This window comes from Triplophysa dalaica, chromosome 2 (assembly GCF_015846415.1).
Source record: "Triplophysa dalaica isolate WHDGS20190420 chromosome 2, ASM1584641v1, whole genome shotgun sequence".
NCBI lineage: Eukaryota > Metazoa > Chordata > Actinopteri > Cypriniformes > Nemacheilidae > Triplophysa > Triplophysa dalaica.
This window is the reverse complement of record NC_079543.1, coordinates 27,885,928-27,902,935: the sequence shown is the minus strand read 5'-3', so window position 1 is coordinate 27,902,935 and position 17,008 is coordinate 27,885,928. Positions and strand designations below refer to the sequence as shown.

The 17,008-nt window shown below is 36.8% G+C and overlaps 1 protein-coding gene and 1 long non-coding RNA gene across 2 annotated transcripts; both read right to left on the bottom strand.

Moving 5' to 3' along the window:
* Positions 1–1,906: 1,906 nt before the first annotated feature.
* Positions 1,907–4,332, bottom strand: LOC130411728 (uncharacterized). Its single transcript, XR_008905100.1, has 4 exons — positions 3,416–4,332; positions 3,018–3,335; positions 2,640–2,921; positions 1,907–2,560 (listed from the first exon to the last, which is right to left on the bottom strand). It is a non-coding gene; the product is annotated as an uncharacterized LOC130411728 (long non-coding RNA).
* A 3,940-nt stretch (positions 4,333–8,272) lies between these two features.
* Positions 8,273–9,527, bottom strand: LOC130413812 (uncharacterized). Its single transcript, XM_056739263.1, has 4 exons — positions 9,397–9,527; positions 8,986–9,279; positions 8,588–8,905; positions 8,273–8,491 (listed from the first exon to the last, which is right to left on the bottom strand). The coding sequence occupies exons 1-4, from the start codon at positions 9,434–9,436 to the stop codon at positions 8,367–8,369; spliced, it is 777 nt and encodes a 258-aa protein (XP_056595241.1). The 5' UTR covers positions 9,437–9,527; the 3' UTR covers positions 8,273–8,366.
* Positions 9,528–17,008: the final 7,481 nt, after the last annotated feature.

Here is a 17,008-nt window from a genome sequence, read left to right as displayed (position 1 = left end):
ACTTTCAAAGTGCAATATTGCTTGTTCAGAATACACTGTTTTGTAAATTGGGCAAACTTTCTGACACATTTTGGACAAAAATTTGAGAAACCAAGTCTAGTCAACCAAATCATCTTTGTTAGAAACATGTTTCGGCAAATTTTGTTCAGTATGTGCAAAACAATCAATTGACTCCCTTAACTAAAAATTCTATGTTCAAGTTACTTATTTATCTTTGTTGGGAGAACATTTTGACAGTTGGATTTTTAGTGTTAAATTTCAAGTAAACACAAACAATTTAATGTTTTCATGTTATCACTGTATGTGGAGTTGAACATAGTAAAGCCCTGAAACAAACAGCAGCACATCTTTTGATGTTCAATCTCTTTGGTTCTTTTGACATCTATAGTTTCAAGACACACAGAAACTAGTACGATTCAACGGTATCAATGTGTCACCATATTGATTATTAAGTAAGCTCAACATCCCTGATATCATACATACATGGAAGACGTCTGTTTAATGTCTGCCTTTGGTTATTTGCTCATCTGCAAGATGTCTCACAGATCTAGAAGATGTCTGTAAGATGTTTATGATGTAGGAAGTATGTAAACTGCCATTTCTAAGATGCTTAGTTTGTTTTAAGATGTAAGTACTGTCTAGATACACACAGACATCAAGAACCAGTAAAATGGAGTTAATTTGTGCTGTTGGTTGGTGAACTATTCCTCATCTTGATTAATTTACATAGAACATCAGAGTTTTAAGATTATCGTGAAAGAACATGTTCACAGTAGTATATTGACAAGAAGCATAATTACAAACATTAGTTAATGGAAAGTTTAGAATCGCACACACATGACGAATGAATGTATGAATCTCAACAATGGTGACAATCAGCAAAAGAAAACTTCATGCTGTGATGCATGCTGGGTAACATCATAGCACAAAACTAATTTATAATTCCCAGCATGCATTGAGGTTGATCCGTTTATCTGAATAAGTTGGTTGTTGCTCACCATTGCTGGAAGTCATGCACTGATTCTTGATGTCTGTGTGATTCTAGAATGTTTTTGATAGTCATACATCCAATTTCCACATTTTTTTCTAGATATCTAAATAAAACAAATTTCCTGATTATATGATGCTAGTTCAGCATCCAAACCAGAGCAATAAAGCAAGTTACAACATCACAGTGATTCCAATGGTTCCCTATCAATACCATGTGGTTAAATTCACATGTGCTCTGAAACGACTGCTAAGTTTTTTGGCATAAATTATTCAGAGGAATTATCAAGGGTCAAGATCCCAACTCAAGGAAACACTGATCACCATGATGGTAACATTCTTATTACATTTAAAATATATATTTTAAACATATTCAAACACATGAAAAACCACTAAGGAATGTTCTTATAACAAACTTTTGTTAGCTGGGTCGGATTTCAGGTTGTAGTTGTTGTGTTTCTTTTGGTAACATTTTTTTTTCAGTTTTTGTTAATCTTATCTGTGGTGATGCTGTTTTTTAACAGCAGATGTTCATCACTAATAACTCAATCATCACTATAATAATAATAATGAAACTCAATACCAATTCAGTCAAACTGGAGCACAGAAAGGTGTTCGTTTTGGGATAAATTTGGGTCAGAATTGAAATGAACTGTTGTTTATATTTGGGTCAGTTCTGCTTTATTTGTTTTGATGTTTGACATGTGGCAAAGCTTTGGCATGCCTGTGACCCAAATCTGGCAAACAGGAGCGGACCGGCCAAGTGCCATCATTCCACTCGGTATGTGGGCAAGATGAGGTGGTATGGTTGGTAAGGTGTGGGCCAGATTTGGGCCGCAAAATTTGCTGATTTGGTTACTATCTGGGGCAGATCTTGAGATCTTTAACAGACATCTTACAGATGTACCTGCCCTGATTTCAAGCAATAATTGAATCATTGTTATAATTAATTGTATTGAATAAATTACAACAATTAATGTTGAAAAAATTGTTGAAATGTCAAGAAAGCAGCGTCACCCTCAGATAAACATCTCCCCGATGTATGTGTGCTATCAGAGATCTTACATGTTTTCTTTCAGCTGAAGAAAGAAAGTCATAAACATCTGAAATGGCATCACCACGAATAAATTAAATGAGAGAACTTTTGCATTTCAGTGAAATACTGTTTGAAAAAGTGTAGAAATCAGCATATAGTTACACCTTTTAAATCTGTTTGTGATCAATGAGAACCTGCGAAGCATGATGAAAGTATTCAAATCATGTTGGAGTGCTTACACATGAAATGAAATTCTCTCACCTCTCACGACGTTTAGATGCACTTTAGTGATGATGTTTGATCCACACCAGTATATCCCAGAATGCTCTTCTCTCAGATGACTGATGTTTACAGTAAAGACTCCAGTAGATGTTTCATCACTTAAAGAGAATCCATCATCTCTGATTGACTGTAATGAAACTCCATCATTGACACACATTGAGACTTCATGTGCTTTACAGAAGACTTTCTGATATTCAGCGTGATGTTTGCACTCCATTGACATGTTGTCTCCTTCACTCTTATTCAAGAGAAGTTCTTTAAAGAAGAAATAATAAAGATTCACATTCAAACAAAGTCAGTTTTTATATTCATCATGAGTGAAAATGTCTCTCACCCTGTTTGATGATAATAATGAGATGAGTGTAAAGATAGATCACGTCTGTTTCTAATGTCACTGCACAGCAGTATTTCCCAGCATCCTCTGCTGTCAGTCCAGTGATGTTCACACTAAACACACTTGCTGTCGTGTCATCATTCACACTCCATCTGTTCATCTCCATGAGAGTATTTTCATCTGTTCAACTCTTCATCAGTTTTTTTGTCTTTGATTTATAGATGTGATCATAAGGACAGATGATCTGAGCAGATCCTCCTTCATCTCCAAACACTGGAGGCACTTCAGACAGAAACATCATCCATTTGTGACGAATGATTAAAAAAAACCTCAATAAAACCAATTCAGCAAATGTTATTGAGAGTTTCTTCTACTCACTCATAATGTGAAGATGAACAGCAGTAAGAATGGAGTAACTGTAGGAGTCTGTGTCACGCCAAACTCTGCATAAATAAACTCCGGCATCTTCAAATCCCATATCAATCATTTTCACACTGAAGAGATTCTTATATTTTTTATCAGAAATACTGAATCGCTCATCCTTCTGCCATGTGCTGTAAATCACCTCAACATATTCTTTTCTTTCTCTGTACATTATCTTGTCATAAATTCTATAATCTTTTGAATATTGACAGGTGAAGTATGCAGTTTGTCCAGTATTCACCATCACTGTCTGTGACGCCCCACAACATGAATCTGTCAATCACATATGATATTAGACATGAGTACCTTGTGATTAGGTGGATCTCCATACAAAACACTCATCTCTGACTTACCTTCTTTTATATCTAAAGAAATATCAATGTACCATTGACCATCAACCCCGATCCGGTATGTTCCAGAATCCTGTGTGTTAACATCTCTGATGTAGATCATCAAGTGTCCATCGTTACAATACAAAGTAAATCTCCCTTCAGCTATCCACTGATCTTGTTTATTTTTTTTTATATCATTTCCCACTGGTCTTTCGCATGCATATATTTAGCACTATTTTTGTGCCAAGGTTTCTGTGAATCCACAAGAACACTTCCTCTGGAATATCCAATCACATCGAAGCATCTCACAGCAGTCAATCAGATTGATCGTGTCAGATAGCTCATCTAGTCCCTTAATGTGTGTGCCAGTGATATAAATGAGTTAAATAAGTGTATGATGACATGATGAGAAAGAGAAAAGTTGTGACCTGAGATGATGAAGAAAGTGAAGATGAGGAGGATGTTCATTGTGACTTGAGTTCAGCTTCACAGCAGCTCTGTTGATCTTCTTGATGCTGAATGTTGTCTGTGTGTCTCTACATGTGACTGCTTGACTTTCTTCCTCTTTCTTCATCTCTTATCATTGATCATCAGCTTTACTGGCCCCGCCCACTATCATCAGTGACTCAACACACTCAAACAGCGTCCTCTTCATCACTCTACATCACTCTTCACTCATGAACTCAACTCCATTGCCGTGCCGTGCCGTGCCGTGCCTCCTTCTCCGTTGATCTGGAGTGGTCTCTCCCATCGGGAAATGTGTGTGGAGTATTACAGCTGAAGAGTTATTGTGAAGAAAGAAGAGTGTGGCTTGTGGGACCCAAGGGCAGTGAAAGAGAGTGGAATTCGTCGCCTGGACTGGGAGAGAGTGAAGGACTATCAGGGAAAATTCAAGGAATATCTTCAGCAGTGGAAAGCCAGTGATGAGTATTTGATCCATCGTTTATATGCACTAAACACTGAAGTGGTCTTGAGAGTCTGGATAGTGTGTGGCACGAGTGAACTAGTACACCGAGTGGATTGTTGATCTGACTCTAACTTCTGTCCTCCCCTTTGCTGAATGTGACGATATCTGCACCCGTCTTTTGCTTTTCTCTGGAGAGAAATTGAACCCTTGCAAGGACGAGATTTGATCTGGTGGGAGAAAGACCGGAGGGGTGAGTGCTGGCCCGAATGCACGGTGTGCGAGTGAGATGCTGTGCCTGAAGTGACGATTCACACGGTTTGTGTTATGGAGTGAGGTTTATTGTGTGGAGAAGTAATAGTAGTCTGCTGTGCACTCTCCTAACAGTCTTTCATCCGCTGTCTCCAGGGAAGGGCTTTTTGATACCACAAAGCGCCCGATTTATTACTTCGAGGCAACCCGGCTCTGTCAATTCTGAAGGTTTTACATGCTGTTGAACAGTTAAACCCGGCTGTATCGTTCCAGTGAATCGCTGAAGTGGAGTGTTCCGCTCAAAGTGTCCTCTCCGCCTGGTGGTCTCCACCTGCCCCCGCCGAAAGCCTCTGTCCTGGTCAGAAACGAAGAAGGTATTTCAGCTGGATGTTGCATAGACTGTTGAACCGTTAAATACTGCTACCTTGTTACTGTTGTGGCGCTGACGCCCATCTGCACAGCGGAAGTATCTGTCCCCTGCCACACCCGTGAGGTCTGTTCACTGCTGTCTGAAGCTTTGATTCTGTCTGTTCCAGCGAAAGCCCCGCTCAGCTTGTGACATGAGTTTGTTGCAGCTCTGAAATCCATCGGCGTAGTGTGAAGTACCCGTCCACTCTTCGCCAATGAGTCCGACGTCAGCGCCAGAAGGGAGTAAGCTCCGACTCACCTGTTCCCTTGGGACACCCACCTGTTTCTTACTCACCACTGTGAGCCCGGCGTCAGCGCCAGAAGGAAGTGAGCCCCAACCCATATACCTACCTAGGACACCCACCGTCCATTACTCACTACCGTGAGTCCGACACCGGTGCTCGACCGGTTTGCTCTGGATTCCTGGGAAGAGGAAGGATGAGGATTTTAGATTAGGGTTTTCAAATTACTTTTAAATATTAAATAAAGCTTGTGATTCTTTTATTCCTGTCTCCTGCCTCCTCCTTTGACACGCTCCTCAGGGTGATCCTGGGCTAGGGGTGGGTGCAGTCTGGCTTGACCCACTCCGACCTGTGACACTACCTCGGGTCACGGGGAGCCTGTGCCTATCTCAGGAGTCATCGGGCATCAAGGCAGGATACACCCTGGATGGAGTGCCAACCCATCGCAGGGCAGGGCACACATACACACACTCACTCACTCACGCCCTACAGACAACGGACAGCGGACAATTTTTCCAGAGATGCCAATCAACCTACCATGCATGTCTTTGGACCAGGGGAGGAAACCGGAGTACCCGGAGGAAACCCCCGAGGCACGGGGAGAACATGCAAACTCCACACACACAAGTCGGAAGCGGGAATCTAACCCCCAACCCTGGAGGTGTGAGGCGAACGTGCTAACCACTAAGCCACCGTGCACCCCTGAACTCAACTCATTAAAGTTTATTAGTTTCTTGCTTTTCTGATCATGTCTTTACATGTGTAGTAAATATCGGAAAGTTTCAGAGATAAAACATAATCCCACAATCCACTGCTTCACATTACAATTTAAGATGATATGTGGACTTTAAACGATTGATCTCAATATCATATATCTCAATATATATTATTTGTATTCTATGTCAAATGTCAGTCTCTATAGATTTCCAGCAGTTGAACACAAGCTCATTGTGTTCATGAGGATCATTGTAATGATCACATGTAATGATTTGTGTAGTGACAAAGAATAGCCAGCAGGGGGAGTGAAACCCCACATTATGATGATTTGAGTTGAAGTTTTAGGTGTTTGAAGTCATATACAGATGAATTATATTAGTGATAACACTGACCAGTAAACACATACAACTATATTTCTCATATGCTCTCAATAATGTTTATCTGCTGTATGTACAAATCTAAAGAGATGTGAAGTGTTTTATTCACACAGATCAGAGAGGATTGTGTATTAAAGTACAGGTGCTGTTGTAGATCAGAGGCGGCTGTCATATCGTCTCTCTGACCCGGAAGACTCAACACAACATGTGACGAATAAGCAACATTATTCTTCTTTATTACTTCAAATGTCATTGAACGGTGTCACTCTTCATCGGTGTGATGCTTCAGTTCGTTTTCTGATGAGTCTTAAATTCACCAGCAGCATTATTGTTTTCATCAGCAGGAGAATACTCACAGAAACGATGATGATGATCTTAAAGAAATCTGAAACTACAAACACATACCTTGAATTACAACAAAACATAAAAATGATGAAAAAAGCTAAATGATGTTTGAACTGAATATTTGCAGTTTCTGAGGCGTTGATGATTGATTCTGTTCTCATATGTCTATACATTCACACAGTATTTATTACATGTGCAAATGGTACTTTAAACATAATATTATGTTGATCTTCTGCCACACTTTCTTCTCTATCTGCTCACTTTGCTCTTGCCTAGCAGCCTTGTGGTCAGTTGTGGTTTCCTGAGTAACTTTGCTCACAGTTAAACTATGCTCTGACGTCATCTGTTGTTCAGAGGTGCTATGACTAAATGACTCACTTCTTACAGCAAAAACTCTGCAGCAATTGATGATGCTATATAAATAGTTGACCAAAATATGAAAGTCCTCTCATCATTTTCTCATTAACTTACAATATATATAGATGTACATGACATTTCAAGTAAACACAAACAATTAAATGCTAAAATGTTTTCATGTTATCTCTGTATGTGGAATTGAAATGAACTGTTGTTCATATTTGGGTCAGTTCTGCTTTATTTGTTTTGATGTTTGACATGTGGCAAAGCTTTGGCATGACTGTGACCCAAATCTGGCAAACAGGAGCGGACCGCACAAGTGCCATCATTCCACTCGGTATGTGGGCCAGATGAGTAAAGTATGGGGAGTAAGGTGTGGGCCAGATGTGGGCCGCAAAAATTTGCTGGTTTGGTTACGATCTGGGGCAGATTGTCAGATCTTTAGCAGACTTCTTACAGATGTACCAGCCCTGATATGAAGCAATAGTTGAATCAATGTAACAATTAATTGTATTGAATCAATATCACTTTTTCAACAATTAATGTTGAAAAATTGTTGAAACGTCAAGAAAGCAGCGTCACCCTCAGATAAACATCTCCCCGATGTATGTGTGCTATCAGAGATCTTACATGTTTTCTTTCAGCTAGAGGAAGTCATAAACATCTGGAATGGCATCACCGCGAATAAATTACATGAGAGAATTTTTATATTTCAGTGAAATAATGTTTGAACAAGAGTGGAAAAATAAGCATATAGATTCACCTTTAAAAGCTGTATGTGATCAATGAGAACCCACAAATTATGATCAAAGTATTCAAATCATGTTGGATTGATAACACATGAAATGAAATCTCTCACCTCTCGTGACGTTTAGATGCACTTTAGTGATGATGTGAGATCCACACCAGTATATCCCAGAATGCTCTTCTCTCAGATGACTGATGTTTACAGTAAAGACTCCAGTAGATGTTTCATCACTTAAAGAGAATCCATCATCTCTGATTGACTGTAATGAAACTCCATCATTGACACACATTGAGACTTCATGTGCTTTACAGAAGACTTTCTGATATTCAGCGTGATGTTTGCACTCCATTGACATGTTGTCTCCTTCACTCATATTCAAGAGAAGTTCTTTAAAGAAGAAATAATAAAGATTCACATTCAAACAAAGTCAGTTTTTATATTCATTATTAGTGAAAATGTCTCTCACCCTGTTTGATGATAATAATGAGATGAGTGTAAAGATAAATCACGTCTGTTTCTAATGTCACTGCACAGCAGTATTTCCCAGCATCCTCTGCTGTCAGTCCAGTGATGTTCACACTAAACACACTTGCTGTCATGTCATCATTTACACTCCATCTGTTCATCTCCATGAGAGTATTTTATCTGTACAACTCTTCAACAGTTTTTTTGTCTTTGATTTATAGATGTGATCATAAGGACAAATGATCTGAGCAGATCCTCCTTCATCTCCAAACACTGGAGGCACTTCAGACAGAAACATCATCCATTTGTGACGAATGATTAAAAAAAAACTAAATAAAATCAACTCAGCAGATGTTATTGAGAGTTTCTTCTACTCACTCATAATGTGAAGATGAACAGCAGTAAGAATGGAGTAACTGTAGGAGACTCTGTCACGCCAAACTCCGCATAAATAAACTCCTGCATCTTCAAATCCCATATCAATCATTTTCACACTGAAGAGATTCTTATATTTTTTATCAGAAATACTGAATCGCTCATCCTTCTGCCATGTGCTGTAAATCACCTCAACATATTCTTTTCTTTCTCTGTACATTATCTTGTCATAAATTCTATAATCTTTTGAATATTGACAGGTGAAGTATGCAGTTTGTCCAGTATTCACCATCACTGTCTGTGACGCCCCACAACATAAATCTGTCAATCACATATGATATTAGACATGAGTGCCTTATGATTAGGTGGATCTCCATACAAAACACTCATCTCTGACTTACCTTCTTTTATATCTAAAGAAATATCAATGTACCATTGACCATCAACCCCGATCCGGTATGTTCCAGAATCCTGTGTGTTAACATCTCTGATGTAGATCATCAAGTGTCCATCGTTACAATACAAAGTAAATCTCCCTTCAGCAATCCACTGATCTTGTTTATTCCTTTTTATTATCATTTCCCACTGGTCATGTGCATGCATATATTTAGCACTATTTTTGTGCCATGGTTTCTGTGAATCCACAAGAACACTTCCTCCAGAATATCCAATCACATCGAAGCATCTCACAGCACCTGTTTATCAGATTGATCGTGTCAGAAAGCTTGTCTAGTCTTTCATTTGTGTGTCCAGTGATATAAATGAGTTAAATAAGTGTATGATGACATGATGAGAAAGAGAAAAGTTGTGACCTGAGATGATGAAGAAAGTGAAGATGAGGAGGATGTTCATTGTGACTTGAGTTCAGCTTCACAGCAGCTCTGTTGATCTTCTTGATGCTGAATGTTGTCTGTGTGTCTCTACATGTGACTGCTTGACTTTCTTCCTCTTTCTTCAGCTCTTATCATTGATCATCAGCTTTACTGGCCCCGCCCACTATCACCAGTGACTCAACCCATCATTCATCACCCTCACACATCGCCCTTTAGTGGTCATCACAAGCACACACACAAACACACACACAAACACACAACACATTTATATCATTTTTGTATTATTGTTCACATGTCTAGTAAATACTAAAGAGTTTTGTGCTGTACATAGATGTTTTAGACATAAGACATGATGCCACAATCCAAGTGCTTCAAAATCAGATGATAAGAGAAGACTTTTTATCATTTATCTTAACAAACTATTGTCTAGATATCATTTATATGGCAAACTTCATATAGTTCCAGCTGTTGATCTCAAGCTCATTCAATGTGTATGATGATCATAACATTGTGAAATTATCATGTGACACATGTTTAGAGGTTTGGATAATGACTCATAATACCCAGCAGAGGGAGTAAAATACACATGTTGATTTGAGTTGAAATTTTACTATTAGAATGTATTAGTCAGGATTTCTGAAATGTGTTTAAACATGTAGTATGTAGTGTTATATATGAACATTAGTCCTCACACTGACCAGTAAACACACCTGCTGAACACACAGCATTCATATCATACAAATGACACATCACAACTGAAATAAAAAAATATATTGTTCATTAGCAAAAATATATATGAGTCTCGTACAAACACACAAAAAATATGAATGTGAAAACAAGATTAGTAAATGAATAAACAAAACTGGGATGTGTATCAGGGAGCTTCAGTTTGTTTATTTTTCTGATGAATCCTAAACTCAACAGCAGATTTGTTGTTTTCATCATTTTGTTTTCGTTTTCTTTCTGTCCTTTATCTCTGATCATTTTGTGTCAGTTGTGGTTTCCTGAGTAACTGCTTACAATCAAACTAATCTCAGACTTCATCTGCGGTTTAGAGCTACTCAGAGAAAATGACCCGCTTTATCATGCGTACATTTTACATTTAATCAAACAAGATGTTTATTATTTCCATATTATATATTAGATCATCTAGAAATGATAGTAGTCTTGCATTCTTCTGAAATTGTCAATGTTGTCAATTAAAATGATTTTATGTGGTCTTTTCTGTAACGTATATAAAACGTATGAGTGTAAAAAGTCACTAAAATACCCATTTCAGAAAAGTATTCATTAAAATCTAGCATACATAAATCTTTGATATACTGTCTAATAGCAGAATCCAGCTTCATGTGAAAAGTTAATTATCCACTGGTCATAGAACTGGCTCTGAACTAGCATCTGCGTCCTACTGGTGGAAAGGGGGTGTCAATGACGGTGTTTAGTTGCAGTCAGTAGATGCGCCAGAACTACAGTGACCACATTGTTGCGCAATGTTTTCGAAAAAGGAAAGAGAGAGAAGAAAGACAAAGGAAAGGGGGTCAAACTGTAGCACATTTTTTCACCAAGAAAGGTGGGTAGCATATAATCTGAGAGTGGTATTAACACGTTGGCTTAATGCCCATAATGAAACAAGATAGCTAGCTACAGACTAGTGTTAGCCTACATTTAATCACCATTTAATCAATGTAGGTAAACGTTTAGCAAGATATTCATATTAATATATGTGAGGCTAATTAAAAAAATCTGCTGTTTTCATTGTTTTGAGAGGATGATGTTATTTTATTTTGAATGAAAGTTAATATATATTTAAGTTTGTTCGTTTTCTTTTTTTTTAATCTTTCATTAGTAGTTGTAATAATAATTATTAATATTTATTAATAATAATAATAATTTTGTTAAGAGAATTTTACATTTTGTCAAAAATTACAATAAAAGTACATTGAGATAAAAAGATTACCTTCAGCAGATTTTATATGGTTACTTTTAATCTTGCATCAAATAGTAAACTGCATACTACACAGCAAAATCCCCAGTGTTAAATCAACACTGCTCGGAGTACATACGGTCCCAATCTACAGAGTGTTAAAGTAACACTGATGTAGTGTTGAAGGTAATTAAGTGATTAATTTGAGATGATTAAGCATTAATGATGAACACTCGCAGTAACAAACACAATCACTGAAGGAACGAGAAACACAAGAACTACAACTGATATCCAATCATAACATTAGATGAAATCAACTGAAGGTAAATGAAGGCATTACATTTATAAAGATCTGAGTAAACAACAAACATGATGAACAACTTAACTTATTAACCAATGTTTTTTTTGTCAAAGGTTTAGATCTCGACGTTTTATTGGTGAAAATATGATGTCACCATTATGGTGGACAGTGTTTGCTTTAGCTGGGCTCCTTAACTGCATATTCTTGTTTTTTTGCTGCAACAATTATATATTATTTATATAAGTAGAGGCAGCAGTTGCTAGTGTTTCTTAAGTAATGACTGAGTCATTGTGGATTGTTGTAGCATTTGAAGTTGCTATCTAGTATGTCATTATTGATGCATTTCAGTCTATTTTTGATAATTTTGTAAAACTAAACATAAAAAACATAATTTTTCTTGTTTATATTTAAAACTGATCTTTCTTTACTTTGGAAGCACACAGACATCAAGAATCAGTGTATGAATAAACAAAAGTGACAAATAGTTTTAGAAGGTTTCATGCTGCAACGCATGCTGTGGTAACGCCATAGTAAAAAAATCCCACCATGCACTGCATCATGTATAAATCATAAAATCTTTTTAGAAATGTAGGAGAAGTGTTGAACTCTTTTCAGCAGTATGAAATTTTCATTTCCAGCATTGACAATTATTAAATTGAATTTTGTCTTTTTATATTTTTGAAATGCCTGTATTTTAATTATTAATTCAAAGAAAATTAAGAATCTATATAACTTGTTAAGTCTTAAAAGTAGAAGGTTCCGACTTTCTTTGAGAGAACATATCTTTAAGTATGCAAACATGTTTATCATCAAACACCACTACATTTGATTAGTACTTTTTCTTCTTAAAAGGTAACTGTGCTAAGACCTCAAAGCAAACACTGGCCACCATGACGGTAACAGCATTTTGTAACCAATGAAACATAAATATTAACTCTCAATAATAATTCTGTGGACGTCTGACAGGAATAATCTGGTTGGTAGTAAAGTCAGCTAGTAATGCTGTTTGTAGAGTTGTTTAATAAGATCTTGAGAGATTTAATGTCTTTTTATCTTCAGGTGATTTCGTCTAATGTTGTGATTTGATGTCAATTGTAGTTCTCAACTTTTAGCATCAGTTTCTGTTTCAACACATGGGATAAACTAAGGAGAGTCTTTAAACAAAAGGCAAAGAGTCAAGAGCCCAACTTCAGTGAATCTGATTGTTAACAGCAGGGGATTGTCCTTAATGCTTAACCATCCCTTTATTGATCACTTAATTGCCTCATTATATTCAACACTACATCAGTGTTACTTTATCACTCGAGGAATTGGGACCATATGTACTCTGAGCAGTGTTGATTTAACACTGGGGATTTTGCTGTGTAGACTTGCATGCATGTACAAATCACCAGTAGTAAATATTGTGCTAGTACTAGTATCTTTGATGGGACAGTCGGGACAGGGGGCCCAATTAGATTTTTTGTCATGGGGCCCAAAATTTCTGGCAGCGCCCCTGCATGCATTGCAGGATGTAAGATTACGTGAGGAGGATGAGTGTCTTAGTATTGTAAATGCTGTTATTGAATATGTTATCGACATTATTAGTTGTCTGCTAACATACAGACATGAATCCTTTCCAGTAACTTTTGTAAGATTTGATCAAGTCTTGTAATATTGCATATCATGAAGACCTCTTTTTTTTAGTCCCTTGTTTGTGTTCGTCTGCTGTCCATGGTGATGAATAATTGCTCTCACATTCCCTTCCCTCCAGTCACCGCTAGAGGGCAGCGTTGAGTTTAAACATTGTTTCCTTTTTTTTGGGAGATACGTAAAGTAAACTTTTGTTTATTCATTTATTTACTTCAATTTGATGTGTTATATGGTTCTGTCTAGAAATGATGTGTGATTTACCCATATGAGAAAAATCTGCATTATTCAAACCACATGTTATCAAACAATAAATATGAAATAACAACAACAAAAAACTATCTAATAAAAACTCATGAGAAGGATGAAAAGTCTTTATATGCTCAGTGATGGTGATTCATTTTATGAGTCTTCATGTGTTACAGTCATCACAGTGTTTGATATGATGATGTTTTCATGAGATTGAGAGCATCAGAGTTACTCACCTTCTCTAACATTCAGCTTCACATCAGTGTAGATATCTCTAAAGTAATGTCTATCAACTGCACACTGGTATGTGTCTGAATCCTGTTCATTCAGATCAGTGATGGTGACGTTGAAGACGGATGCTGTTGTGTCGTCATACAGAGAGAATCTACCGTCCTCAAACCATTCATCTTTAATATCGGTCCTGATGACATCAGAACACTTTTGCATGAATACTTCCTTATGTCTACAAAAATACTTCACATTTCTTCTATATCTTCTATCATACTGTCATGTGATGGTTACTGGTCCTCCTGTATAACCTATCACACTGAAGCTCAGAGCTCCTGACAGAAGAAAACATTGAATCAGAGAGTTGAAGATTCAGAATTCATCTCTGAAGTTAATGTCAAAAGACGTTTGTTATTCTGTGATCGGATCATTCTTACCAGGAAACATCACCAGTGTGAAGAAAGTCAACATCAACTTCATTCTTCTCCATTATTTGTTGACTCACTTCGTCTTTGTGTCTCTTGAAAGCATCTTCATCATGTGTTTCCAGTGGTTTAGTGGTTGCGGTGTTGTAACAGCTAAATGCAGAGGTGGACAATCCTGGGGCCATAAAGTAAAAGTCCTGCCATATTTTTGTTTCATCCATGGACTCAGCAGCTGATTTCACCAGCGGAGGAACCAAGACATTCCTTTCAAGTCACAAGTCAAATCTCAAGTCCTCAAAGAGTTAAAGTTAATGAGATGATTAAGTGAGTAATTAAATGATGATTGAGCATTAGTGATGAACACCTGCCGTAATTGAGATGTTTATGTTTTATTGGTTAAATGATGTCACCATCATGGAGATCAGTGTTTGCTTTTGTTGGACTTTTGACCCTTTTGTTAGATTTTGCACTGAATCAATTCATGTACTGTTATAAAGCAGAGAGATCAGTTCTGTGAAGTGTTTAATTCTTCACTGTTTTGTTATGATGAGTTGGTCTAACACTGAAATGTATACAGGCAAGACATCTCTTTTAGATCATAGTCATGTTTATCATAATGCACCCTGTATGCTCGGTGTTTAAACAAAATGTTTATCTAAGAGTATCAGTGAGAAAATTTAATAGCAACAAAACATGCCAACTTAAAACCTTCTAGACAAACCAGCATATGAAGCTCAACAAAATGCTTCAAACTCCCATCATGCAATGCAGTATGACTAATTATTGTCACACCACTGTTGAGGTTCATATGATAAATGTTCATCTCTAAAAAACTGAACCCAATAATGAAGCTTTATAGTGACATTGATTTAGGAGGTTTTTATATCTAAATGCAGATCATAAACCAAGAGAGATTTAAACCAGAAACACAAACTGATCGGTTCCTTCAAGATTGATTCAGCATTGAACAAATGTTTGCAGTGAATAAATATTGTTACTTACTTAAGAAACAATTATCTTTGACTGAATAAGACATTTATATAACGCTCAATTGTGTTTTCCTGTACACCTAAAGTGCTGTATAACCATATGTGGGGAGTCTGTGAGACCACCAGCGCGCTCACAACCAGCTATAGGTGGAGAGGAGAGAGAGAGAAACAGAGCCACTTCCTATTACTGAACGACTCAAGAGCACAACTAAAGCAAACACTGATCACAATTATGGTGGAAATGGGTTTTTTTCTTCCAGCTGATGTCATCCAATGCTGTGGCTGAAGTCAGTTGTAGTTCTTGTGTTTCTCTTTTCTTCAGTGTTGTTGATTGTTAACAGCAGGTGTTCATCACTCAATCATCATTTAATTACTCACTTAATGATCTCATTAACTTTAACTCTTTGAAGACTTGAGACTTGCTTGTGACTTGAAATGAATGTCTTGGTTCCTCCACTGGTGAAATCAGCTGCTGAGTTCATGGTTGAAACAAAAATATGCCAGGACTTTTACTTTTTGGCCCTGGATTGTCCACCTCTGGCTAAATGTGACAGAAACATGTTACACACCAACTTCCTATTTCCTAAATGTTTAAATACATTGACCTCTAGTGGACACACGAGCAAACTGCAGTGGTGTCCGTGGCGACTGCTTTGAGTAACTGGAAGTATTTAAATGGATTTACTCATAATAATGCAAACATCATATTAGGATAAAAAAATGTAATAAAAGGCTGTATTTACAGATATTTGAAAAGGACTTAATAACATTTCATATTATTAGATTTTTACCTGTATTTTATTTAAGAAATGTCACAGTTATGTAGTTTGTACAGTTATGTAGTTTGTACAGTTATGTACGTCAAATAAGGGACAAAAAGGTTATTTGTATAAATCAATAGACAATTCCAGGACTAAGCGATTAAGCTTATGTGTGATACACCATTTAAGGAAAGCCCAAAACATGGAAACATCTTTGAAATTCAGTGCTGTTTTCTAGTGGTTACAGCAGTGAAGTGAACATACGAGCAGAAGTTCAGCACTGTTACGTACGTGAACTGCTCTTGTTTTTTCTCCCTCGTTCTCTCTCAGTTTTTGCATTCACTGACTGGTCCACAAAAATACCAGCAAAATCTCTAGTATTAAATTAACACTTTTAATGTTTATATAATTCTCATTCTAAGAATTAAAAAGTAACACCGAAGCAGAGTTAAAGCTAACTAGATAATGAATGTGATTAATGATGTGATGATTAATCATTATTGATGAACACCTGCTCATAACAAACACAATCAGTGAAGAAAACATGCAAAATAAGAAGTCATATAATAGTGTTTAGTGTTTCCTGTAGTAAAGCTCTTAAACTTGAAATTTTAATTAGTTGTTGTAGTGTGTTTTAGAGGCAAAACATAAACATATGCAGATCATCTAATTTGTTATGTATATAGGAGAATGGCCGAATTTAGGCTTAATTTTCTTTAATTATGTGCCACAATTGTCTGGTAAAAGCTTACAGAATAAAGAGACATAATATTTCAATCTTTCAAACTTCAAGAATTAGCTTATGATCTTATCTCAACAATGCAGACAAAAGTTGTATATTTTATTTTAGCTTTAATGTGTTCTTTACTGTTACCCACACTTGATTGCAACATTTAGCCACTTCATTAATCGCCTTAATTATCTCATTAACTTTAAATCTGCTTCAGTGTTACTTTATAACACTCTGAGTGATACTTATATAAACTTATATAAATTTAGAGAAAATACAAATTCTGTAGTTTTTAGAGAAAAATACCGGCAGTTGTGGTTGCCAGTAAACCAATGTAAAAATACGGGAACATCCT